Consider the following 27294-nt stretch of genomic DNA (forward strand, 5'->3'; position numbering starts at 1 on the left):
TGGCCCCCAGCCCTCAGGGCAGTGCTGCGGCTGCTCTTTTGGTTTTTCCAAGGTCTTTCCTGGACCCGTGACATCACTCCAGAGTCTGGGGGTTAGTGCTGAAGACCCCTTGAACCCTCGTGTCAGCCTAGGCCTCACTGGACAGGGGGACCTGAATTTTACTCTCACGACACGTTCCCCTCCACGACGCCAGGCCCAGGAAAGTGGACCCACAGCTCAGAGTGTTTCACACAGATCCAAACACACAAGTTAATAAGCACCACGGATTTATTCTCCTACCACCTCTGAAGCCACCTTGTTTGACGTACAGATGCACAGTATATCAATGGCTGCAAAACATTTTTCACATACATTAACATAACTTTAGGCTTCACTGCTGTGCACAAGTTTGTTCAAAGGTACCCATCGTCCCCTCAAAATAGACCTTTGTTATGATGCGAAAACAGTAAGGCGCCTGTATAACCCGGACAGCAAGCACTCGGAAAGCAGTATGTGAAGTGGTTGCTCTGGCTAAATCGGCCTCCATCCTTTATGCTCTTGGTAGAAAAGTCCATTAAACAAAACAGAGCCCCGGGTGTCATATGAATGACTCATCAAGTACTACCTCTGAAGCAAGCCCCGAATTACGTAGGCATAGAGGTTAAAGAAGGACCTCTGCACCGAGCACAGGTTAGAGGAACAGAATGGATTTGATAAACGTACCCTAAATACAAGGTGCTTGTGGGCAACAGCTCCGTCATCGGTACACACAGCCAGATGTTTCCATATCCGGCCGTTCCCAGGTTTTACCGACAAGCCCGTTTCCACAGGTTCTGGGCCAATGACGTTGCCCCAGCAACAGAAGTTTGACATCACTGCTCCCAGAGGGGAAAACCAGAGCTCTCCTCATCTGGGGACAGGCCTCAAGGTTTGGTCCCCGGCTCCCTAGGATAGGCCTCAACCACAACCAGCAAAACCGGCCTCCTGCGTCTTGGAGGGCTCAGTGCCAATGGAGCCAGGGTCTCTGTGCCTGGAAGGCAGGAGGCAGGTCTGGGGGACAGGTTCTGGGTGACAGAACAAGGCCAGTCACACTGCAGCACCATAAAATGCCCCCGTTTTTGAAGGGCCAGAAGACACAGCTGCGCTGCCTGAGGCAGGCAGAAGAACCTCTGCGTGGTAGGTGAACTCAAAGCCTTCCCCCGCACACGCCCAGTGGGTCACCCAGCGCTCTCCTCTACCAGGCATCTGTCCTCAGGACGGCATGCTGGGGGAGCAGGCTGGAGTTGACACCATTTCCCAGATGAGGACACTGGGACTGATGGACAAGGACTTGTCCACTGTGGTGCAGGGCTGAGCGTCAGAGCCAAGCCAGGCCCTCCGGCCAGCTGACCAGCACGCTCCCTCCCCAGCTGCGACTCTCAAGGACACATCTGCTCTCTCCCACTCCACCATCAGGGACACTCGCAGTGCACACAGGCGGAGCTCCCCTGCACCCCGGCAGGGCTCGTGCAGGAACAATGGGCTGAAGCAGCGGAGCAGGGGCGCACACCCGGACACCGGTCCTCGGGCCTCGCCTGCGGAACTGAGCAAGCAGCAGGCTCTCAGGGGGCCACCTGTCCTGCATGTTACAATGTGTGGCCGACTCCTTCACAGCCCTGGATGGAGGTACAGCCTGCAGTCCCCACTTGCCAAGGGGCAGCTGCTAGCTGCTGTCTTCCAGCAGACAGACAGCCCCCGGCTCGGCTCCCCCACCCCCAAACGACCAGCCTGGCTGTCATCTGACTCAGCAGTGCTGCCCACCGAAGTGCTACTTCTCTCCGAGACCCGATCCCCAGGAGTATACTGAGGCTCCCTGGGGCTCACAGGGAGAAAACCGGGCCCCAGGGCAACCTGCCACCACTCTGGAGCTCCTGTACCCACTCAATTGATCATAATTAAAGGTGGCTGCAGAGCCCAGTGTCAGCCTCTGTGGCTGGGGCTGCAGTGTGGGGGGCAGAGGCGGGGGAGACTTGGAGAATGGCATGTAGGCAAAGAGCAGGGAGCTCAAGGCGAGGTTGACAGAAACGACGATTACATGTTTTCACTTCAGCACTCCTCCAAACACCCTTTTCCCCACCTGTTAGAGATCTTTAAACTGTTGGCCTTGATTCACAACCCCTGTCAACAGAGCTCCCAGTAACAGAAGTGTGAGTGTGGGAAGCCAGACAGGGGGCGATGGCCACGCCCCTCCCGCTGCAGGCCATGGGGCCGCCAGGACCAGAGGGACTACCACCCCAAACATGCCCTACTCTCTCCGCCCAGGAAAAAGACACCCAGGCACGGTCCTCCACACAGTTAGGCTAGCCTGGGAGAAAACCAGATTCCCCGGGCTTCCTTTCAGGCATACGTGGGGAAGGGGAAGCCTGCTCCGAGGCACTGAGCCACATTCCCGGCCCGGTCCCATCCACGGGGCACGACACACTCTGATGCTCTGGAACTTGTCGCTTCTAGTAGCAGAAGGCACTTCTGAGGTTTTGTTTTCAACATCATGTCATCCATTCCTAGATCTCGTCCTGTGAAGTGGGGTGGGCAGGTGGCACCAGACCACCGGGAAAATGAAGGCGCTGGCACAGAGCTGAGTCTGCGGTGGAGTGAGGATAGCTACGGCCACGTGCGGCCAGCTTTCTGGCATCGAGGTTGGCCCAGGAGGCCTCAGAACCCCAGGCCTGGACCAAGTCGATGCTGGGCCTGGGGTTTCCCTTGGATGAAATCCCCAGACCTTCTTCCTTATTGGTAGTTTCTTCCTCCAGTGAACTGAGCCTAAATAGCGTTTATGCGGCCACTGTTCTGTACTGCTTGTCTGGTGGCCCTTTCCCCTTTAACTTGCAAATGTAAACCTCAAGCAGATGTTAACGGACGAAGCCCTCATTCACCGAAGCGCAGATATCACGACTGCTGGTGCAGGAAGCCTTCCCAGGAGCCAGCGCTCCGCGAGCACTGTCTGGACCGCCTGCTGGGTGTGGGTCACAGGCCCGGATGCCCAAAGCAGCTGGGGTCCAAGGCCACACAGCAACACCGATGGCACACAGGCTCGACGGAAAGCAAGTCATTTGTAAGCTGTCCTTACCACCCCTTTACAGCTATTTTTGTGCTTCTTCCATAAACGGATTTGTCTCGCCTCCTTGGCTTCCCATTCTATTTTACCATCTCTTCCAGATGATCTCCTAGAGAGCCTGAACATTCCACCTGCTGGCTGTGCAGAAAATTATGCAGCTCCAAACTCAATGGAGAGACGACTGTGAAGCTTCCATCTGAGGATATGCAGATGTTTCATTTGATTAAAAATAAAAAATTGTAAGAAAATAAAATTACTCTGGCAACATTTCCCCAACAGTTTCCAGTCACATAAACTTGTTTTGCTTAAAGAGACAGCAAGGCAGCTCAGTCACAATGACCACCAGCGATAACCGAGCACAACCGCACTCCCCGAAACAAGTCTTGCTTTCCCCGTGTGCTCAGTATCTCTTGCAATGGTCTTCAACCTTTAAACACTATCAAAATAGGACTTTTTAATTTACCGTGACTGCATAATTCAACTCAAAGCACTCCATGCCGCTGCGGCTGAGCTGTTCAGATCCCAGACTTCCACCAGGAGCGAGCACCCAAACGGCCCCTGAACGGTGCTGGACAACATAAGGGGTCTGGTTCAGACCCACTTTCTGGACAAGGACGGTCAATCAGTATTTTGACAATGAGAGAAAGAAAAGTAACTTCTCAGAGCACAGGGTTAATTCTGTATTTATAAAGCCTTTAAAAAGGTAATACCTACTTAACTCTTGTTCACAAAAAACGAGGCCCTTGTTCTAACTCAGAGGCCTGGGGAAAGGGTAGAGGGGTGACTCAGTTGGGAGGTCTTCTGGGAACAGGTACACAGGGTCAAGTATTCATCATCATCAGCGAAATGACAGGCCCTCGGCTGCCATGTGCAATGCTGATGGGAGCTCCCTCTGCTACCTGCGTCTGTAAAGTGCCACTGGGTGAAGCCGTGTGACTCCCCTACTCCAGCCTGTGACCCACTGCAAGGAATCCCGAAATGCTCATTTCTGCTCGTGCTTATAAGTTTCTAATCCAGTAGCACTGGTTGCTCAATTAATTTGTAAAATATTCAGATACATCCTGCAAATAAATACAAAACATTTCTGTACCCACACAGTCCCACGACTATAAAAAGTTATATATAAATTAAGTAAATTGAGCTTTCTTAACCATTTTCTCAGCTTATTTCCATCCTTACCTGAAATGAAGACAAGTTCAATTTATACCTAAAATATATTAAACTATTCTAAAGGTATCATATTGGACCCAAGTTATCAAAAAGCTGTAAACAAAATTTATCTTGTTGATAAACATGAACCATATTTTTAAGTTTCTAATTCACCCTGTATCAACCTCTGGAAAACTAACGAGTCCCGTGTTGACTGGTATGGGTTGTAAAGCGGTTCCGCGGAGAGGACTGCTAATTACTGACGCTAGTATCGTTGAATCTAGTGGTTTATTGCATCATTCAGTTTAAAAGACCAAAATGATCCCATTCTGATGGTCCAGTAACACTCTCTCTGGACGGAGCCCCTGGTGCCTGCTGTCCACGTAAACGTGCTGAACTGGACAGCCTGCGGTGACCTCAGCACAGCGCCCCGCCTGGGCACCGCGCGGCCTCAGGCCGCCAGCAGCGCCTGCAGAAGCCCCAAGTCTCGCCGTCAGTGCAGTCTGGTCGAGAGGAACTCCAAGGATGGAAACCTGAGGTCACGTTGGGAAGCTGAGAGAGAAACGCAGATGACCCTCCTGTGAAAGTCAAAGGGTCCGTGCCTCACACTCCACAGTCCGCCTGCTTCTCCCGCAGCCGCCTCGTCAGTATCTGGTGTGAAGACAGAAACGCCACTCCTACGTGGAAAAGGATCTGCCAGAGGTTCCGCAGCCCGTGCAGGTACGTGTTGCCCAGGCAGATGAAGAGCAGCATCAGTGCCACCTTCGCCCTCCTGGCCGGGCTGTAGAATAGGTACAGATAGCACTGCAACGACAGCAGGAAGTCCAATCAGAGGCAGTGAAAGGGCCACAGGCCAGATGCAAGATACGCTTGCACTAGCTCACTACACCCGATGCGGCACTGTGAGGCTGGGGCGTTCTGGGGAAGTTCCTGTTAACCACTGGATGAAAGTGAAGATTCGGAAGACAGAAGAAACGGGAAACAGGAGGAGTTAGAACCTTACACTCTTGAAGGAAGTTCAGGAAATACAGATAGCAATGCTGCAGAGAAAGAGGAGATGGGCGTAGAGGGCAGACAGCCAGGCCGGGACACCCTGGCAAGACTGGCGGGCCTCCCAGTAAGTCAGGGGGTCAGGGCAGGTGAGACAGCCAGAGAGGGGTGTGCTTTCACCCCTTCGGCTTCTCCTGAGATACAATTACATAGGGGACTACTGTTCTGAGTCCTCTCCCTTAGCACTCTTCCGAAGTATCAGAGCATCATCCTTGAGACAGAGAAAGGACTCACAGCAGGGACGGTGACTGCCATTTCCTGTAGGGCTGTCACATGGAAAAGAGGCCACTCTTGTTTTGCAAAAGGTGAAAATAGCTTTTTGGCTCTCTGTTTTGGTTTCGTTTCGTTTTGTTTTTTAAAGTACATTCTCCAAACAGAGCAACCTGGCAAAGGCTCTGCTACACTGGGAGGAAGTACGATCCCCACCGAAAGAGCTCCCCAGCAAGCATGCAGCTGAGGGGATGCAGGGGACAGGAGGTCCCTGCAGCCCTGCGATGCAGCTGCTGGGACTTCCACTGGCAGGTCCCGGTGGAGCACCCAAGGCTCCAGGGACGTGTTTCTAAAACGTGAGGCCATTTTCAATTCTGGGTTCAAAATGTCTTTCTTGCATAATCATCTAATTCTTAAAAATAGACCATTGTAGGGTGTATGTGAGAGAGGAAGTGCCCTAAAAACAAAAATATTAATTTAAAAAAATTAAAAAGCTTAAGCATGAGGAGAAAGTGCTAAAATCCTAGCCCAGTGGAGGACGAGGGAAGAGAACTACAGTCAGGTTCTTACCAGAAGTAACTCTGCCTATGGGAGAGTCAAAACTCGTTACATATGCAGCTTATTCGAGAGTAACTAAATAATATTCAAAGTTCTCTAGTTAATGTTACAAATTCTGTTTCATTTTCTAAGGACAGGCTTGAGTCAGGTAGTGTCACTATTAAAAACAGACCCTGACTGATGTAGTTCAGTTGGCCGGGCATCATCCTGCAAAGCACAAGGTTGCTGTTTCGATTCCCAGTGAGGGCACAGGCCTGGGTTGCGGGTTTGGTCCCTGTCAGAGCATACACAAGAGGCAACTGATCGATGTTTCCCTCTCTTTCTCTCTCCCTTCCTCTGAGTCTAAGAATAAACTCTTAAAAAAAAATTTTTTTTTTTTACCTAGTCCTGTGTTTTAAAAACACATACGCATACAAAGATAGGACTTCTGCAAAAAGACATTTCTTTTTTTTTATCCTCACCCGAGGACATTTTTCATTGCTTTTAGAGAGACAGAAAAGGGGGTGGGGGAAGAAGAGAGACAGAGAAAGAGAGAGAAATATCGCTGTGAGAGAGAGAAACATCGATTGGTTGCCTCCTCATATGTGCCCCAACTGGGCATTGAACCTGCAACCTGGGTATGTGCCCTGACCAGGAATCAAACCTGATCGGTCTATGGGACAAGGCTCCAACCAACTGAGCCACTCCAGCCAGAGCTGCAGAAGGACATCCCTGTACTTGGATTGTCCACCAAGAAGCAGGAGGCAAGACCCTGCCTCACTCTAGTGAGTGAGACCCAACCCAATCCCTACTGCAATCTCATCCCTCCCTTTCTGGGGGTCAAGTCCAAATTCCTGGATTCTGTCTGCCACTCTGAAAGGCCCTATGGCCCAGAGCAACTGGCTTTCCCTTGCTGAGCCCAGAGTTCTTTCTCTGTTAAATAAGAGGACTGGGCGGATTGGGCAGGGTGGGCCTAGGGTCCTTCCCCTGAGAGCCTGGCGCTGTCTGTGACTTGATCCAAGGCCTTGGTGCAACAAAAACAGAACCTGGAAAACTTGCTGATGGTTCCCACAGAAGAACTAAATAAGGCCATGTGTTTACCCCACTCACCCAAATACCAACGTTCCACCCACCTGGAAAATGCAGGCTACAAAAGGAATAAGAAAAGCCAGAATGTTTCCAATCTCCTCATGAGCAACCTAAAACAAACAGGAACACAAGAAAAGGAATATTTAGAGGAAAGGAAATACTGTGACATGAAGCCGGCCCGGCGTGGCTGACAGCACAAGGTCCTGGCTGGGAGAGACACAAGTCCCTGTTGAGGTCTCAGAACAGGGGCTGACAGGCCATCGTTCTCAGTGACCTGGACGCACCATGCACCCATCTGTCCCCACGCATCTGTGCTCAGCCCTTGACCTGAAACGCCCCCAACAACCCCACTGCCTCTCAACATCTTACTCATCTGTCAGTGCTGGGCTTTCCCTAATCCCTCCCATTCCCGGGCACTGCCACCTCCATAGTTATGTCACCACACTCTGCTTCGTGTCCCCGAGGCAGGAAATATGTCTTAACCATCTTGATGCCCAGGCACCGGTTTTAGTGTTAAGACATCGGTTGTAAGACAACCAGGTTGTGAGTCACCATAAACTACAGGAGTGGGAACCACACCACACGTGGGCCAGGACGGGGAGTGGTAACAGGCAGTCACCGCTCCTACAGCTCAGGCCGGCTGCCAGCCCCAGGGGCGCAACACCGCCACACTTCAGGCTCGAGCCACTATGGACATGGATGAGCACTACGGCTCTATCCTTATTCATTTAGTTTTAAGATTTTATTTTATTTAGTTTTAGACAGGGGGAGGGAGGGAGTTAGAGAGGAAGAGAAACGTCGATGTGTGGTTGCCTCTCGTGCGCCCCTTACTGGGGACCTGGCCCACAATCCAGGCATGTGCCCTGACGGGGAATCGAACCAGTGACCCTTCGGTTCACAGGACAGCACTCAATCCGCTGTATGGCTCTTTCTTTAAAAGTATTCTGTTTATTCCCATGATGGTTCTATACTTTTTACACGTGTTTGAAATACTTCAGAATTAAGAAGCAGTATTTCAAAAACATTGACGTGGAAAGGTGGTTTGAGCGGAGCAGGCTGGAAAGACAGCTTCCCAGAGACGTCTTTGACAAGCACACACAGAACTGGTGTCTGCGTGATATAAATCGGACTCAGACACCTTTTTGCCAGGGGTGACTGACCCAACCCCTGTAGTGACTCCTGGGTGGGCCACGGGGTGGCCAGGTTTCCTTGTACCGAGCTGTCCACATCTCACCAGGACCCTGGAGGCCCCTTTGGCTTCTTAGAAAAATGGATACAAAAGAGCACGTTTCACATTTGTTCAACTTACTACAAAGAATAAAATCAGAAATTAAAATTTTATTTGAATTTTTAAAACTTCGTGCATAATAACCTTATGAATAAAACGTGTCCCCATCAGCTTCCCCCAGCACACGTCCTTCACGCTGAACTGCGAAGAAAAGGCTACCTGCAGAGAGTGTCCCGCCAGGTGAACTCCGCGAATGAGGTTCAGGGCTGCGCACATGATGTTGAGAACGAGGGAGAGGACGCCCAGGGCTGTCACCGGTTCCATCCGGAACCTCGGAGCTTCACAGCGAGAAAACAAGGAGTCTAGTGAGAATAGCTGCTATGTGAGAGCAAGATGAACAGAGACATTAACTCGACCTGCACTGATGACAGGTTATGCTAAACACACCTAGTAATTTAAAAAGCAGCTGTAGTTACAGGGGGAAAGGCAAGAAATGAAGGACAGAAGGGATCTGGACACCCGAGGTGAGCTCCTTCCAGACAGAGGCCCTGCTCCTGAGCAAGCACAGGTCTTCAGGTGCTTCACTTCCCTTCTGTTTAGAGCAGTGGTTCTCAGCCAGGGGCAATATACCAGCCCCTCAATGGACACGTGGCAACGTCTCGAGATGTTCTGGGTTGTCACAACTGGGGACAGGGCACTACTGGCATCTACTGGGCGAGAGGCCATGAATGCTTCTAAACATCCTACATTGCACCAGACAGCCCCACAACAAAGAGTTATCCGGACAAAATGTTACTGGGCTGGAGAAATCCTGATTTAAAGCAATTCATGGCTTTCTGTGTAAACCAGCCGTCAACTTCTGCCACACACACCAACCCTCAGCTTGTACAATGCTCCCCTCTTTCCCCAACGAGGACGACGGTCAGTGTCACCAAGCTTTCACAGCAACTCCCAGCAAGTGTAATTTTTAGAATTCTAACACAATTGGGAAGAGGAGGGAAACATTGATTATTTAAGCCACAAGCTGCTTCTGGGGCTCCAAAAGGAACAAATGATCATTCTCTCCTTCAAGGTAACTGCTGGAGTTGATTCTGGCTCACAGAATTAAAGGGTGTCCCACCTTTTCTCGCACTCTGCTTTCTAAATCATCCTTTCTTGTCCTTACATTCCCCCCGCCACACACACACACACACACCTGTACACACACAAACATCTAGCCCCAACCCCACTGGTGCCCACTGTTAGTGTGTTAGAGTTTCCCCTGAACAAGTCCAAGTTCCTGTTAGAAAGAACATGCTCCTGTAAGACTCTAGCCTCAGGACAACAGGGCGAGTCAAACCAGGGTAAAATGTCCCAGAAAGGTGGGCAAGTTGACACGCTCTAGATTTGCTGCTCTTGTCTGGGTGGTTAAAAACAGAACACGTATTACAGAGTTACCCTGTCTTCAGACACGGCAAAGGAAGCATGGGGTCCAACTGCTCAGCCTTTCCCTTCCACAAAAGTTAAGCTCATTCCCAACATAAATTACAACTTTCTGATCGGCATGAGAGCCAATCCAGGAATTTATTGGTTGAAACACTGAATTAAAACATAAAACACAACCAAAAGCATGTTAAGCCAAAAGCATGACATATAGAATTGTGAACATTTAAGCAATCAGTTTAGTATAAAAGAGTTAAAATAATTAGATTGTTATAGTATACACCTCTTTCTTTCAGAGCAAAATTCAGCTCTGCACCATTACAAAACCCTTCCAATGTAAGTGCCCACTTTAATTAAAAATCGGGTGAATCGTAATTGTAAACAAGGAGTGCCAACAATCATGCTTCGTTATAGGCTGGGCCTGGGTGCCCAATGCCACACTCAGTCACGGAGGGCTGGGGCACTGCGGTCACACGCATGAACTCCCCCACTGTCCAGCTAAGGGCTCGGCTGACCACCGGGGGGTGGGGGGGGTGCCCAGGCCCCACAGAGAATGGAGATTTGCAGCGTTTCGATAAGTGATGAGATAAGGATTCATAGTCAAAGGAAAAGAGATAGAAGATAAAGACGGATAGATGTACGAATCTGTTTAAGTGGCTTCCAGCAAAAGAGAATGAATCTCCTTTATAACATGTAAACCTCTAGACTCCCCCGTTAAGAAAACGATCTGCCAGGTCCTCTCCCCCTGCGTTTCATTGTAAGACTCAGCTCCCCTCAGATCAACTCACTGGCGCAATGGTCAAGTTTCTTATCGCAGCCGCCTGGAAATAACGTCGGTCCACATTTCTCCCCACGTAGTCTATACACCCCCTCCAAAAAAGCACCCTCCTAATAAGAGAAACCGGTGTCTGTCTGAAATACATAACATCCCCTCATCTTTGTTAGCATAGGAGAACGGCAGGCCACTTACCAGGCTCCAAGTACACCTGCGCATGACCGTTCATCACCCCATTGGCCACTTCTGTGTCCTCCAGGGTGAGGACTGCTGGCGGCTGGAACTCCAGCTCCTCCTGAATCTTTTCTAAGCTGCTTGTCATCTGAGTGGAACTCACGTAGTTAAAATGCCACTTCACTTTCTGAATGACGCTGTCTGCAAAGAGAGAGCAACCCAGGTGGGCACTTCATCACAGTGGATGTTACAGGACAGTGTGTACAAAAGGAGCTTGATATTGCCGAGCAAGCTAAGTCAGGAGCGTCCAGCTACACATAACGGTCAAATGACGGCGACGTGTCGCTACTAGTCTCGCCGATCTGTCTGAAGCGGAGCAGTTAAAATGTGAGAGGCCATCTACAGAGACGGCAACAACACGTTCCGGGACCTCAGTGATGGGGAGTCAGGGGATAAGGGCTTGATCCTTAGCCACTTGCGGGAATATAATCCCAAGCAACTCACAGAATATTTCTAAGCTTAAAAAATGGGGACAGTTATTCTTGACCGGGTTTTCTCAAAAAAGGAGTCTAAGAGTAAAATTACCAATGAACATGAACACGTTGTACATACTAGGATTATATAGTTGAAAAGTATTAGTATTAATTCTTTTATTTATGCTAGTATTAATTTATTGCCAAGTACTAATAAGTATCTGAAGCAAAGTTTCATACATACTGGCAAAGCAAAATCACTTATAATTCTAGTATCAGTGTACTTTTCCTCATATTCCACTCTTATTTTCAAAAAAAGAATTTATTTATTTACTTTTAGAGAGGGGAAGGGAGGCAAAAAAAAGGAGGGAGAGAGAGCTCAATGTGTGGTTGCCTCTCAAGCGTACTCTACTGGGGACCTGGCCCACAAACGCAGGCATGTGCCCTGACTGGGAATCCAATGGGGGACCCTCTGGTTCACAGGCCGGCGCTCAACCCGCTGAGCCACACCAGCCAGGGCTCATATTCCATTCCTAACCAGCCATGAGCAAACATGATGCTGGACGGGCCTCCTATCAGATCAAGCACACCGCTTTAGAAGGCAGGCACACGCAGAGATGAGGGGAGAGAAGAACACAGCCACTAGTTACCTATCAAATGACAGCCAAGCGACACTGCAGCTGTCACCTGTTTGGGGAGAGCATGCCCTCTCTGAAGGAAGAAGGTAGGCGGGGAGCGCTGTCTGAGTAGGGCTCCCAGGGAGACTCGGGGGCAGAAATCTCCGTCTATGTCACAGGTCTACCAGGCTGGGGCCTGCGTACCAGGGAGTTCCCCAGCACCTTTGGGTGACACCAAAAGAGGGTGCTGGCCAGATCCCTGATAGGCCGGCCAGCAGACCACATGAAGGACTGAGGGCTGTGGCAGAATGTTAGGGCTATGGCTATACCCTGAGGCATAAGTGGAAATACTTCTCCTAGCTGCTGGCCCTGGCCTGACCCCCAGCACTGAATGCTGCCATCTGCTCACTCAACAGCACCAGGGAGATGGCAGCTGTTTACACAGAGATCACAGATGTCCTCCAACTCTGGCTGTACCCCCTCCTTCCAAGGGCTCAGAATGGCTAGGCTCACACTTGGGGAAACAGTGCTTCCACCCTAATTATCACGCTGTGTTCCAAAGCCCCTGAGCACCCCCCACCCTGGGCCTCTGGCATCACCTAGAGAGGGGTATCCTCTTCCAGAGCGGTGCTTCTCAGACCTCTGGGTTTCTCCTTATTTCTAAACTCTTGCAGACTGATACTTTGATATAAAGTGTAGGAATGTCAAGTTATGGTAAGAACTTCTAAGTACTTATTCTCACTTTCTACATTTACCTAATGATTAAAGAACAAGTCCGCACACACCTTCTGAGTCATGTGGCTCTAGAGCAGGGTTGGCAAAATTTTCTTAACGGGCCAGAGAGTAAAAGTTTTAGGTTTACAGGTCACACTACTCGGCCATAACTCCTCAGCTCTGCTGATGACGGGCCACAGCAGCCGCAGGCTACCTGTAAAGGACTGAATGTGGCCGTTTTCCACTCTATTTACAAAGCAGGTTCTGGCCCGCACCACAGTCTGCTGGCCCCTGCTCCCAGGGCTGTGGTGCACAACCTGTATGCTCCCCCATGCCTCCACCCTGCCCCCAGGCTCTGGAGGGCCGATAGGCCAGGGTGTTAGAACTCGAGGCTGCCCGGCCTCTTCCATCGCTGTGAAATCTCGTGACACACGGCTGCTCTCCAGGGGTATTTCACTGCTGACACCCGATGACTCTCCTTGACGGTCAAAGTAAAAGCTAAGCTACAGATCCACACACACCACGCGAGAGAACAGCAAAGGCAAAAGAGGGTCACAAACCGAATTCGAGAAAGGCGTACGGCCTGGAGGCGAGGCCCACGCGCGTGGGGTCACAGCAAGCCGTGAACTCCCACCACAAGGTCTCCAGGAAGCAGAAGGCCATGGCTGCGGGGCACTGGTGGGAGCAGATCGCCATGCAGGCCACATCCCCCGACGAAGAAAAGCTGAAACGAAAGGGCGACATCTACGTTACCAGGGACAGCCCCATGGGTTCCCATCCCACACCAGACACCACCTCGCCTCAGCTCTCAAGACTCGCTCGGCCTGGAACAGCCTGGAGCTGTCTGCTGCACATGCATCGTGTCCCGGACAGACCTGCCTGGGACGGAGCCCTCCTTACACTTCCTCTAAAACGCACAGCGGTACTCGCCATGGGCCATGTGGGATCACTCTTACTTATTCATAGAGGAGGACGCGTGCTCCATCAGAGGGAAGCAGCCTCAGACCTCGCTGCCTCTTAGAGGAAAATGGGGTTTTTTTCCGTCTCCGTTAAATCACACTGGCACCCTGAAATACAGCCTGCTCCTTTCAGACTGTCACGCTACCACTTCAAGTTCTGGGGACTCGAGTTCCCCATCTGTGGTGCCCACTGACTGCCGCTCGCTGTGGACTCTCCTCCAGGGTCCCGCCATCTGTGCTGGGGGCTCCTCCCTGTGGAGCCTGTTCCCTCCCTCGAGGCCTGACACGGGCACGCTTCTTGTAGAGGTTCTGCATTTGCCTTGGCCTGCGGCTCCGCGAGCCTCGGCGTCAGCTCACCAGCTCACACACTTACCACCCCTGACTTTCTGTCCCCCTTCGTTTTTGGTACTTTGGGGTTTCTTTCTTTCAAGCTCAGCTACGCATTTTTTAAAAAAATTTATAAATATTTACACACATTTCTGGGTGTTTCTGGCAGGAGGGATTTTAGGTTATACCGATCTACCACCTTTTTGTACTTGGAAGTCTCTATATAAAACATGTTCTCGATTTTTAAAAAAGGATGACCTCCCCCTTCTACAAGGAATTTCCCAGCAGGGCCCGAGTCTCTCGAGGAGGGAGGTGCTTCTATGGGAAAGATGACCCCTACTTGTGGGCTGAACCGTGTCCTCCAAAAGATATGCCGAAGGCCTAACCCCTAGCACCGGTGAATGTAACCGTATTAGGAAACAGTCTTGGCAGAGGAATCGAGACACAATGAGGCCATAATGGGTCAGGGCGGGCCTCCATCCAATGACTGGTGTGACAGTTGGTCACAGAGGCAGAAGGAAGCAGCCCATGTAACCGAGGAGGCAGAGACTGGAGTAACGCTTCTGCACGACCCGGAATGACAAGGGCTGCTGGCAACCACCGGGAGGTGGCGCAGAGAGCACGGCCCTGCTGACACGCTGGTTTCAGACTTCTGGCCTCCGGAATGTGGGACTAAATTTCTGTTGTTTCAAGGCAGTTTACGGTAACTTGTCGTGGCAACCCCAGGAAGACAATGCAACTCCTTAAGCCACAAAATAAGCTCGTGGTACGGCTCACCTGTAAGGCAAAAGTCTCAGTTTCCTCTGTGAAAATGGCGAATACTAAATTCAAAATACAAATGAGTAGAACGTTTTATACTCCATTTCTCAAAAAACCTGAAGTACCCAGAATTTCATTTGAAGTCACAGGGTTTTTTTTCCTTGACTGGGAAGAGGTGTCCTATTTGAGGTTCGGCACACAGTTCCCGGAATGTTGGGTCATGGCCACATGATGAGGAAGACGGGCTCAGGCACCCAGAGAAAGGGGTCACCAGCACCGGCCGCCGCAGCCCAGTGTTTGCCCCTGAGCACCCACAGCCCACTCCGCAGGGTGGCGGCTGAACGAGCCGCTATCTGGCTGCCCCTCGGCCTGTCCCTTCTCACCCGACTCAGCCACGGAGCCTGCAGTCAGGCCTGGACTTTCCCTTCTGTTTTCTGATTCTGAGACTAAATTGCCCTAAAAGGACCCCACCTTATCATGTAAACGAAACACTTACTGTTTAGGAGGAGCAAAAAGGACTTGGTAAGTGAAGGCTACATGCTAGAAAACAATGATGTAAAATCTGTAACAAGCCATTTGGATTATTTCGAAGCCCGCCTTGCCCTGACCCCTCCGTAGAATGGCTTTTTGCTCTAAGCCCTAGAATAAGAAAGGATAACACACAGGAGAGACGACCAGGCCTTGCTGCCTGGCTGCCGGCACTCAAATCCTGCCACTACCGCGTCCTAACAGTATAACCCTAGGTAAGCCACTTAACCTCCGTCTCCTCCTCTGAAACAGCGCTGACACTGCTGGCTACCTCACAAGCCCCAGACAGCACTTACAACAACAGTGCCTGGCCCAGAGAAAACACGCAACGACACTGGCTATTATTACCGTGATGGCTGCAACCACGTGACTCCTCCTTCCCTGGGAGCCCTTCCCCACTCCATCATTTAGTCATACTTCTCTTGTTCCTTCCTTCGACTTTCAGTTCCTTGAGAAGAGGAACCTATGTGTGCTCATTTTTCACGGCCCGGCCCCTGGCACCTAATTAACATTTTTTAATACAAAATTTTTTTTAAGTGAAAAGATTTAAAAAGCAAAGCCTGAAGGCAAGACTGTAAGTCTTGTTTTCTTATTTCCATGGCTTTCTCTCTCTCCTTTTCCTTCCCTGCCATTTCAGTCCAGTGGCTCTTCCCTCCCCACCTCTGTTCCATCCCCGCACCTAGTGCAGAAAAGCCAAAGACAGGAAAGCTGGCTGCAGCTGGGTCTCCCAGCGCGACACTCAACACTCAAAGCTGGGGCAGCCGTGCTGGAGGTCCTCCCGACTCTCCTGGACAGACACACGGCCTCCGACCACCGTCTGATGTCAGATCTACTGTTAGCGCGCCGTGTGATGAGCACAGCGTCACCTCGACGTGTGCTTAAAAGTAACCCGAACTTGGCTGACGTTCTGGAAAAGTGAGCGCGCTCGCTTACTGTATGCTGAAGTCACGTCCTCGTGCAGAACCGCGGCCTGGGTACTGGGCCAGCCGCACGGCTAAGGTCTTGAGCCGCCTCCTGGACTCCAGGAGCTCCTGGGTGTGGTGAAAGTCAGTGGAGGCCGAGAGGGGCAGTCCATCCCTCACCCTCACCACACAGGCAAAGAGGATCATGGACATGGTCCGCCAGACAAGTCATGAGGGCACCTGAGGGAAGCAAGGTCACCTTGTTACTGAGGACCGGGGGCCGGTGCCAGAGCCACCTGCCCTCGAAACATGCGCTGTTTCACCCTCACCCCCACTACAACTGCAAGCGTTGCTTCTATTACCGTGTCCCTGCCCTCTAGGGCTGCGCCACTCCCAATCTTCCCCCTTCATTAACCTTCCTGGCTCTTCCGTACTTGCAACCCCCCTTTTTCCAGAGTTAAACCAATCAGGACAAGGGAGAAAGGAAGGGAGAAGCCAGGAAGCAGGGCTAGAGGGCTCAGGGACAACAGCCATGACAGCGGGCAGCAGGTCACAGGCAGCAAGATGACCCTGAAGGGCCAGGACGTAGCTGACGCTGAAGCAGCCGGAATGGGGTCCAGGAACCTGTGCATTTCAGGTCACCCAGGGAGGCAGGCGCTGAGCAGTCTAGCTGCCATACCCTCACCCAAGAGGAGGGATTCTGAGCATCCAACCTAACGCAGGAAGATAGCGAGGACAGGAAAGGGCAAAACGGAACTGAGAGAGTGTAGTGTGCCGTCCTGAATTTCTGCAAATTTCTGATTCAGAGCCAGTCTTCCAAATGATGACTGAGCTCCCACAGATGGTTAAAGGAAGTCATTTAGCAGATTATAGTATGGTAAGATACTAAATATTTGGCCCTGATATGTGAGCACCATTAAGAAACAAAGGGAAACAGATTTGGAGCCCTCATGGTGCCTTTGGCAAATCAGAACAAGGCACTCCTCTGTGTAGAAGTAGCCTGGACCAGTTCTGCTGGTAGAGCCAGGCTGGGTTGTAGCCCCATCTGTTAACTCTGCAGGTGCCTGCACAGGGCGTGACATGCACGTGTGCACATGGCCGCCCTGCAAGCGGGGATTACTGCGCTGGCCTTTAACGGGTCTGTCCACGCTCCGCACATCCCGTCTCACAGACCCTGTTCATCGCTCCTCCACTGGAGAGCATGGTAATGGGTTCCTACGCTGGCGGGCTTTCCTTCCAAAGGGCTCTGTGGGTGTAACCTTAGTTGGCATCTCAGTTCCTGTGAGCCAGAGGAAAGGGGAGCCCCCAGGGTGCACACTGCTCTCGTCCCCTCTGTGCCTCTCTGTATTCTTCGCCTATAACCTGCCACTCTTCTAATCTCTCCACATCCACCCTTTCCGTGAGACCATCCCAGACCCGCCCAGCTGGAAGGACTTCTCCCTCCTCTTGTTCTCTAGTTTACTGATTTGTCATTTCCACCACCTAAGTGTAATTTCTAACAATAAAGACCATACCGGGAATGGATGAATGAATGATTATTCCCATTTTATACATGTAGAAGCTGCCTTGGTATAGAAACACCAAAGAAAAAGAAAAATTACTTAGCCTACTAGCCAACAGACCCTACACAGTCCATTTGTCTCATCCCCCAACACTTTCCAACACTGAGGAGTAAACACGTGAAAATCCCCAGGAAGATACACCCACACCGTTGTTCCCCACACCGTTGTCCCGGCACCATCGGCAGGGCCAGCCCAATTGCTAGAGGAGGCTGTGGGCTGTCCCCCTGCTGCCTGGCCAGTGCTGAGACTTCTAGGATCAGAAAGAGCATCAGGGGATGGATGGATGGAGGTTAATGACATTATCTTCTGTACTTTTGTGAATGTTTGAAATATTTCATTTAGAAAAAACGTTTAAAAAGTTGTAATGCCCGAAACCCTGAAAGAGATGGGGGAGACTACAAGATCAGCCTGAGACTAGGGTTTAGGGTCTAAACCAGAACTTCAGCTTGCCTACTACCTGGAGAACAGTATTGATCAGTTAGAGCCATCCTGCAATGCAAGCAGGGACGAGTTTAAGAACACTTATAATGAAGATGTGTCTAAGAGCAGTTCTTGCTTTAAAAACCAATTCAGTGAACGATGAGATACCGAGATCGGAGACAGTACAGAAACACACCCCAGGCAAAATAAGAAAGACGTTTGTTGGGAAGCTGAGTAAACTGTAAGTTCTTCCAAGGGAAAGTGGTGTGCATTTATTCCAGCTGTCGACCCCAGAATACCCTCTCCAGCGCTGCCTTTATGGGGCATCGACTACATGTCAGGGATCATGCCAGGTTGAGCCAATGAAAAGGAAAGTTGCCTTTCCAAAGGAGAGTAATCCTAAGAACCAGTTCTACCATTCTCTAGAGGACTGAGAAGCCCATCCAGCCTCCACTTCTTCCATTTTATCCTTTTGGTGATCGAACCTGCTTCTCCTCAAACAACAGTATTCAACATAAGTAAAGACTGTTTCTCAGCCCTGACCAGCATGGCTCAATTGGTTGGGCATCATCTCACAAAGCAAAATATTGCTGGTTTGAGCCCTGGTCAGGGCACATGCCTGGGGGTTGTGGGTTCAGTCCTCAGTCAGGGTGTGTACAAGAGGCAACCCTACCGCCCTGGATGCTGTGGCTCAGTGGATTGAGTGCTGGCATGCAAATCAAAGGGTCGCTGGTTCGATTCCCAGCCCAGGGCACATGCCTGGGTTGCAGGATGGGACCCCAGGTGGGGACACGCAAGAGGCAACCACACACCAATGTTTCTTTCCCTCTCTCTCCCTCCCCTCCCTCTCTCTAAAAATAAATGCACAAAATCTTTAAAAACTAACAGAAGGGTTAAACAAGATAGAGAGTCTCATAACATAATGCCCCAGATGCCCACATTTCAATAGGAAATCTCAAGTTGAATAAGAAGAGACAGTCAACAGATGCCACCGCCAATGCTACCCAGATGATAGAATCATCTGGGACTGCAAGGCAGCAGCCATGAAAATACTTCAATAAGCAATAATAAGCATGCTTGAAACAAATGAAAAATAAAAAGAAAGAGAAGATATAAAGAACCAAACAAGACTTAGAATTTAAAAAGCAGGCTGCCGTTCTGTGGGGGTTTTGTCGCAGCGGTCAGAGAGAGAAGACAGTGGTTTGGCTTCTTTTCTCGGCAAAGGTCCTCTGCCTCTGCAGGGCTGCAGCATTCCAGGAGAATCACCGCCCTGGCTGGGGTGGCAGAGGAAGCTGGGGGCGCGAACACTACAGGGGAAGACACAAGTGGAAGAGGGGATCCCGCAGCAGCACGCGAGAGAACAGACATCGTGAACCATATTACCAGCTTGAAGAGCCTGATTGGTACCCGGAACTAGTAGCATTTTAACACTAATAGTGTTAATTATTCATTATTAGCTTATGTAGTTTTCAGCTGTCAAATTATTCTGTAAGTCAGTGGACAAATATTCAGAAATTACAGAATGCCTCTTATAGGCTGCACACTACAGAAGTGCTGAGGCTGCCGCATGAATAACACGGAGTTCCCACGGATGTGTCTCTGGGAGTGGTGGGAACAGTCAGGTCCGGGCTGCCAGCAGCACAGGGAGGTAAGACACAGAAATGAATAGTGATGATAGGACGCTGAGTGCCTTGACCTTGTATGTAGGAGGGAGATATGTGGGTTAGGGTGCTCCTTTAGAACTCCATTAGTGAGAGATAACGAGGGGCAGGGAGAGGATCACAGCAGATGAGAAAGAGAGCGGGCGCTGTTCGGGTACGTTACAGCGCACTGGGGACTAGTCCCTTACACTGTGTTCTGCAAGTTGGTTTTGTAGATAAGCCAGTGGACACTTTGGGATTTTTAGAAGCATGGTTATTATGAAAACCATTCCTCTGCACAGGTAGTAGCCAGTAATTTAGGAAAGGGCCTCAGTAAAAGTTTCCAATAACAACACCAACACCAAAGAAGTGAGTTAGAAAAAACACTCGGTGAACGAGTTAACGGCATAGTGGAGGGGACAGAAGAGTGACTCAGTAAACATGATACAGAATATAGAAATTTCCTAATGTGAACCATCTGAGAGAAGCTAGATTTCGAACTACCATGGAGAGCTTCGGGGACCGTGGGACTATAACAAATCATCTGACATCCGTATCACTGGATTATCACTGGATTCCCTCCAGAGAGGAGAAAGTGGGTGGAAAAAGTATTCAAAAAACAAAGTCTGGAAACTTCCCAAATTTGGCAAAGGACAAAAACGACCAAAATCAAAAAGCAGAATAAATTCCAGAGAGGATAAACCCAAAGAAACCCATGCCCACATCCATAATCGTCAAACTTAGGAAAACTAGACAGTGAAAACCCTGTAAGAAACAAGAAACAATGCCGTGCCTCTGGGGGAAAACAGGTCACAGGCCGGCAAATTTCTCCCAGGAATTATGGAAGCCAAAAGGACGGACATTTTCCAGTGCTAAAAGAAAGAACTGCTGACCCAGAATTCTGTATTTTCAGCAAAAATTTCTTTCGAGACTGAAGGGAAAATTAAAATATACGCTGCTGAAAGGACACTAAAAAAACGTTTCCAGCGTATCTGCTCTAAGAGAATGACGAAAGGGAGTTCTCTAAACTGAGGAGTTCAACAAGATGGAACATCCAATCGACAATCAACATACAAAAAGCAATTGCATTTTTACATACTAGCAATGAACTGTAGAAACAAAAATAAAATAACATTTACAGTCATTCAAAAATGATGTCAATAAAGCTACGATTTTTTAGATTTAATACTTAAGTGTGAATCTAACAACACCTGTACAGGCCTTGCATACAGAAAACTACAAAACATTGCTGAAAGAAGTCCTAAATAAACAGATATACCATGTTCATGGATTGGAAAACTCAGCATAGTAAAGATGTTAATTCTCTCCCAAATTGACATATAGGGTTAAGACAATTCTTATAAAAAATATCAACAGGAGAGTTTGAACATATAGATAAAGTTATTATATAGCTACAGTAATCAAGACTGTGTAGTACTGGCAGAGGAATGGAACGGAATGGAAAACGCAGAAGTTCATGTACCTACGTGCACAGCAAAATAGCTTCTGACAAAGGTGCAAAAGCAATTCACTGGAGGAAGGACAGTCGTCTTTTTCAACAAATGGTGCTGGAGCAATGGATATCTATAGCCAAAAAAAGGAACCTTGACCTAACCTCACATATTACATAAGCATTAATTCAAAATGTATCCTACATTTAAATGTAAAAAAGTAAAACTATAAAAGTGGAAGAAAATGTAAGAGAAGGTCTTCAGAACCTGGGAAAGACTTCTTAGATATGAAACCAAAAGCACAATCCATAAAAGAAAAATCAGCAAACTGCATTTCACCCAAATCCAGAATTTTGCTTTGCAAAAGCCCGTGTGAAGAAGAGGAGGAGACAAGCCAGAGCCTGGGAGAAAAATATTTGGAAATCATATATCCTATCATGTGCGCGAGACAGTATCTGGAATTGATAAAGAACTCTCAAAACTCAACACTAAAAGAACAATCCAGTTTGCAATGCACAAAGGACATGAACCGATATTTCGCAAAGAGCACATGCAGGTGGCAAATGAGCATGTGAAAAGATGTTCAGCATCACTAGCTATGAACGGGAATGCAACTTAAGATCACAATGAGATAATACTACATCTCTATCGGAACAGCTAAAATTTTTTTAAAGTGACAACATCAAATGCTGACAAGCATGCAGAAACTGGATCTCTCACACGTTACTAGTCGGACTGTAAAATGGTACAGTCACTCTGGGAAAGTTTGACAGTTTCTTGTCAAACTAAACACGCAATTACCAAATGACCTGTTATCACACTCCTGGGCATTTATCCCAGAGAAATAGAAATTTATGTCCACACAAAGACCTGTGTACAACTATTCATTAACAGCCCCAAACTGGAAACAACTAAAATGCTTTACAAACAGTGAACACTTAAACAAAACAGTACATTCATACAATGTAACACTAGGTAGCAGTATAAAGGAACAGACTATTGAAACACAGAACAACTTAGATGGGTCTCAAGAGCACTGAGTTGAGTGGAAAAAAGAAGTCAGTCTCAAAGGTCACATATGTATGAATTCTTTTACGTAACATTCTCAAAATGAGAAAATTACAGTGATTGGTGGTTGCCAGGGTTAGGGATGGTGGGGAGGTAGGGAATAGGTGTGACCGTAAAGGGACAGCGAGGGGAAAACTGTTGTAGTGACAGAATAGTTCTGTGTCTTGGTTGTGATGGTGGTCACAGCAATCTGGACCTGAGAGAACTAGGCACACTCTTGCCCTGGCCAGGTGACTCAGTTGGTTAGAGCGAGTTGGTCAGAGTGTTGTTCTAATACAGCAAGGTTGCCGGTTAGATCCTCGGGCAGGGCACACACAGGAAGCAGCCAATGAGTGCAGAGATGAGAGACATGACAAACCCATGTTTCTCTCTCACACTTGCTCTCTATCTCTAAGAGTCAGTAAAAAAGAACTATGCACACTTTCCATTAATGTTAATTTCCTGGGTCTGATATTATACTGTAGTTATGCAAAATGTTCTCTTTGCAACTTCTTGTGACTATAATTACTTGTACTTTAAAAGCTGCTAAGAAAGAATATTAACTTGCCTTTATACCACTTAAGCTATGCTCAGAATTTTTATGTTCAAATGTCATTTTTCAATATCTCTACTAGAATAACCTTTTCTTCTAATTAACTGCAGTTCTGATGATTTATGCATGAGCACTGAAGGGTGTGTTTTATAGTGAGCTGCATAACTATGTAACATTCTCAGTCGGGAAGGTACTATCACCTCAGGACTCATTAACATAAAAGCTGCTTGCAGGTAACTGGCATTTGGTTTTAAACAGGAAAACAGCATAATGAATCTGGGAGATCATGCCACAGTGACAGAAGAATATGTTATCAATTACACAAGGACAAAAGCAGCTTCAGCGTGCTCACGCAGAAACAGGAGTCTGTCTTCCAGGTCTTAACAGCGCCTTCGATATGCCAGTGGACCTTGTACCTGGCACCATGCCTACTACATATTAGGAAACCCTCAATAAAAACCGCTAAGCAAATGAATGAATGACCTAAGAGGCTGCCTTATTTCTGCTCACTGGAACAAGAAATGTGGTTTGCAGATCTTGCCATATTCTGGCCTATTCAGGGTGGGGCAAGTAGGTTTATAGTTGTTCATATGGAAAATTATACAATAATAAAGAATAATCATCCAAGAATAAACTGCGTTTCAAGTAGTCATAACTGTAAATCTTCTTTTGTCCCACCCTGCACCTTGAAACATTTTTCCACAATCAATCTCTAATTGGAGAGAAAAATAGAAAGAGGTGTATATACATGGAATTTCTTAAAAGCAGAAACAGGAGTTGTAATCAAATATACAGCACCCGAAGTATTACTAGGTGTGATTAAAATATTAACCTGCCTTCCCCATTTCCTAAATCCTCTTCTCAGCTCTATTTATAAACTGCCCATGAAACAGATGATCCCTATTCTACCAGCAAAGACTCTGTGCCTAGCTGGAGGCCATTCTTGTTCCCACTGTTTTTTCCTCTCTCCTTTACTCTTAAAACTTCTCCCAAATCCTTGACACATACACTTCTCCTCCTCCCTCCAAAAGAGAAAGAAAGGGGGAGACAAACACAACACTAAACGGCCAGGCCTTGCAAAACAGGAATTTAAACAAGCAAAACAGGTTTCATTTGGCACACAAATATTCAAACACAAGTTTTCACCATAAGGCATATGGCCCATTCCTCATAAACGTAATACAGAAGAAAAATGTGAACCCTGATCGGATTCTCCTTCAGCTACAGGACTTAAGGTCTCCAGACCACACAGGCTCCTCCCTTCCGCTTTGCTTGGGGATGGTTTGGGGAGGAGGGGAGAAGTCAACTGTCATTTGTTAAGAGCTAAGATTAAGGGACTGAACTTGATAGCAACTAATATCATATGCCAGGCATTGTCCTAGGAACTTTTACACTGTTATTCAATGCCTCTCAAATCCAGTATTTGGTATTACAGCTACTCTGTTTCTCTCAACAATGCCTTCTCTTAGGGCGCTGATACTGAAAACTAATTAGAGACCCGTTATTAGGAGCCAAGGCCTAGGTTTTCACTTGTTACAACTGCTCTTTACTCATTGTGTTACTTTGAAAAAGTCAGTTTTCCTCTGACCATCAGTCACCTTTCCGATGCAGTTTATCTCTGAAGCTCTTCGAAGAATAAAAAACTTTGGGGCCCCACAATGTCCTCTCTGTGTAAACATAAACATTGTAACATCATCATCTAAGATGTGTTTTCCAGAGCAAACGCTATTATTATCAATTTTAATCCTGTTTGACAATATTAAATCATTATCAACTATTTACATTTTCATCTTGCTAAAATTAACTTTGTCGGGATTAATTCCTTTCTTTGTCAAATTTAATGAACACTTATCCTACCCAACGGTCTGACCATGTCACAATTTCACCAATTACTTTCCATCACTGGTAATATCTTGTGTGGCTTTGATTTATTCCATCCCAATTTTTCCCCGGAGTGCTTTATCCTCTTGGCTCTGGAGGTCTAGATGTAAGCTTACAATGGACCCAAAGTACACACCCCCTCCTACACCTGATGTTCAGAAAAGCTGGTCTAGCGCATCCAGTGTGTGGTAAACCAAGTCCTATAATACCGGCACGCTAAGGGAAGTTTGCTATTAAAACTAAACAATACTCTGACGTGAGCTTCGTGGGCAACTAAGGAAATAATCGCCCGCTCTCTCTTTTGGACACACCCCGTCTCCTCCTACAGGAAGCAGTGCTCCACGCGCATCCGTCAGCTGAGGGTTCCTGCAGGTGAGCGCCTCGGATCGTCCCCGAGTCTGGAGAGCAGCGGGCAGAACAAAACGAAACTGGTGATTCCGGGAACCCCCTTGATGCCCGATGGGGCTTGGCTGGGCTTGAGAGAGGGGCGGGCCCGGAACCGCCTCCACCTCCAGGCCCGCCCTGCGCCATACCAGACCCCGCCTGCTCTCAGCTAACGGGACGCCTCCGCCCGCCAGCCCTCACCTTGCCCGGACTGCGGCCTCCGGCAGTCAGCGGCCTCCCTCCGCGCCGCTTAGCCACTTGCCGCCTCCTCTGCAATCTAAGATCACAAGGAGGACCCAGCCCGGGTCGCTGGCAGCCCAGGCGCAGGTAGGCGATGGTGCGCGTGCGCGAGTCTTCTACCTCCATTCGCTGCTGCTAAGTAACACCCGCACCCGAACCGACCAATCCTGGCGCGGCCCCACGGCCCGGCCCGGCAGCGTCTGGAATGAAGTGGATTTTAAAGGGCTGCGACCCTAAAGCGGAGGGGGCGTGACTGGACTCCCGCCTCCCAACTTCCCATTTCCCGGCTCTCACCCACGTGGGTTTGAAGTCCAAGCCTGTAATTCCCACGTCGCGAGGTGCGAGGAGGCTCCGCGGTCTAAGCTCGATTCCTGCAGGAGTAGCAGACAGGACTGACGCACACGGAGGCAAGGAGGTTCAGCGTGAAGGCGCGACACGCCCGGGGCGTGGGTTCCGACGTCCGAGCGACTGGTTGGGAGGCCCGAGATAGGCAAACCAAAGAGCACAGCCTCCTGCCAGCCTGGATGAGGTGCCAAAGTCTAGGGACACACCCCAGTCTGGGTCGGAGACACTCACAGAGGGATGGCCAGCTGAAGGGAGATTAGGAAGCAGAGTTCATCCATTTATTCTTTCAACAAATTTTGAGCACCTGCTACGCGCCAGGCACTATGCCAGGGACTGTGGACATAGGGAGGAACTTCTGACACTAACAACTGTGTTACGAGAGGTCGGCAGAGTGAGAGCACCGGTCAAACAATTACATGAACCGTGTTTAAATGCAAACTGAGATATGTGCACCTCAGAGAGGAGCAAGGTTTTTAAGAGAACTTACAGGAGCTTCTGTCCTGCACTTTGCTCTTGATGGTTCCTCCTCTATTCACCGTTTTCTGTAGAAGCTCTGGGAACTTTCCATGGGGACGGAGCCTGTTTGGAGGATAACAGTACAGACCTGGGAACCGGGAAACCCTGAGTCCTGGCCCAGCTTAGGCTTGTTGCCCCACTTCTCTCCCTGGGTTTACCCCTCTGTGAAATGGGATGACAGCTGCCTCCTGACATGGTTGAATAAAAGGACTGTGGAGGGAAATCCCAGCAAAAGCAGATGAGCCTGCTCTGGACCTGGGCCTTCACGCAGGGAAATGAAGCTCTAGGAGGCAGAACTACCCCCAGACCTCTTCTGAGGAGTAAAGGCTTCCAGGGTCTCCCACCTAAATGATGTGACTGCTGCTCACTCCGTGCTGCGGGGAAAACCAACCTAGTTCCTTTGCCCACTGTTAGGTCAGAGTCACTCAAGAAACCAGACGGATGCCGCGAGCTAAGGAGGAGGGTTTATTACCAGGGAATTAGAAGGAAAGTGGAGCCAACCTGGGGAGGTTGGGGAGCCAACCAAGGGAGGTTAAGACTCGCTTGCTTGTTCTTAGGCCAGGTCTGACTGGCTGGTTGCTGGGTGTCCTTTCTGCGGACCATTGTTCTTGCTACATCTTGTCAGGCTCAAGTTAAAGCTGCATCCTGTTATGCCGGATAGGCCGACCCCAGACCCCAAGCTTAGCCGGGCATCTGTCTGTCCCGGGTAGGGTCGGCAGGCGGTTTCCCAGGTGGACATTTTCCCAGGCTACAGTTTTCCCGCCTGGTGATTTCCCATTCCTCCTAGACCTACCTAGGTCCGTCACCCACAGTAGATGAGCTGGACAAACCAGAAGACAGCCACTTCAGAGTTTTACTTTGTGCGAACAGTAACTACGTGGCTCAGGAGTGTAGGCCGGGTTTCTCCCTGTATCTTGCAGCAAACCACTTTTACAGAACAGTGCATAGGCAGTATAGGATAGTGGTAAAGAGTGTGAGGATTCTGACGCTGGATTGCCTGCGTTTACATATTGGCTTTGCCCTTAGTAGCTACGAGGACTTCAGCAGGTTAGTGATGGTTTCTTATCTGTAAAATGGAGAAAATAATAGTGCTTTTTAGGGTAGTAAACCTAATAAAACATTATTATTGCCCAAAGGAAAAACATGCATAGAGGTGAGTTTCTCCCTCAGGAAAGAATAAAACTCACACTAGTGTTTTGCCCTGCGGGTTTTGGCTTGGCACGATGAAAAGCCCAGGGTTCACGCTCCAGACGCAATCCTGGAGGCACA

General features: G+C 49.0%; 1 protein-coding gene across 4 annotated transcripts; it reads right to left on the minus strand.

Moving 5' to 3' along the window:
- Window positions 1-253: 253 nt before the first annotated feature.
- On the minus strand, window positions 254-25586 carry SEC22C (SEC22 homolog C, vesicle trafficking protein). 4 transcript variants are annotated; one of them, XM_053929869.2, is made up of 8 exons: window positions 25126-25400; window positions 24852-24938; window positions 16018-16226; window positions 13072-13235; window positions 10729-10908; window positions 8556-8674; window positions 7153-7218; window positions 254-5026 (listed from the first exon to the last, which is right to left on the minus strand). In XM_053929869.2, the coding sequence occupies exons 3-8, from the start codon at window positions 16197-16199 to the stop codon at window positions 4826-4828; spliced, it is 912 nt and encodes a 303-aa protein (XP_053785844.1). In that variant the 5' UTR covers window positions 16200-16226; window positions 24852-24938; window positions 25126-25400; the 3' UTR covers window positions 254-4825. The 4 variants fall into 4 exon arrangements, with proteins under 4 accessions (XP_053785844.1, XP_045055793.2, XP_053785845.1 ...); XM_045199858.2 differs by lacking the exons at window positions 24852-24938; window positions 25126-25400 and adding an exon at window positions 25459-25586; XM_053929870.1 differs by lacking the exons at window positions 24852-24938; window positions 25126-25400 and adding an exon at window positions 25463-25548.
- Window positions 25587-27294: the final 1708 nt, after the last annotated feature.

The sequence above is a fragment of the Desmodus rotundus genome, chromosome 8 (assembly GCF_022682495.2).
Source record: "Desmodus rotundus isolate HL8 chromosome 8, HLdesRot8A.1, whole genome shotgun sequence".
NCBI classification, from domain to species: domain Eukaryota; kingdom Metazoa; phylum Chordata; class Mammalia; order Chiroptera; family Phyllostomidae; genus Desmodus; species Desmodus rotundus.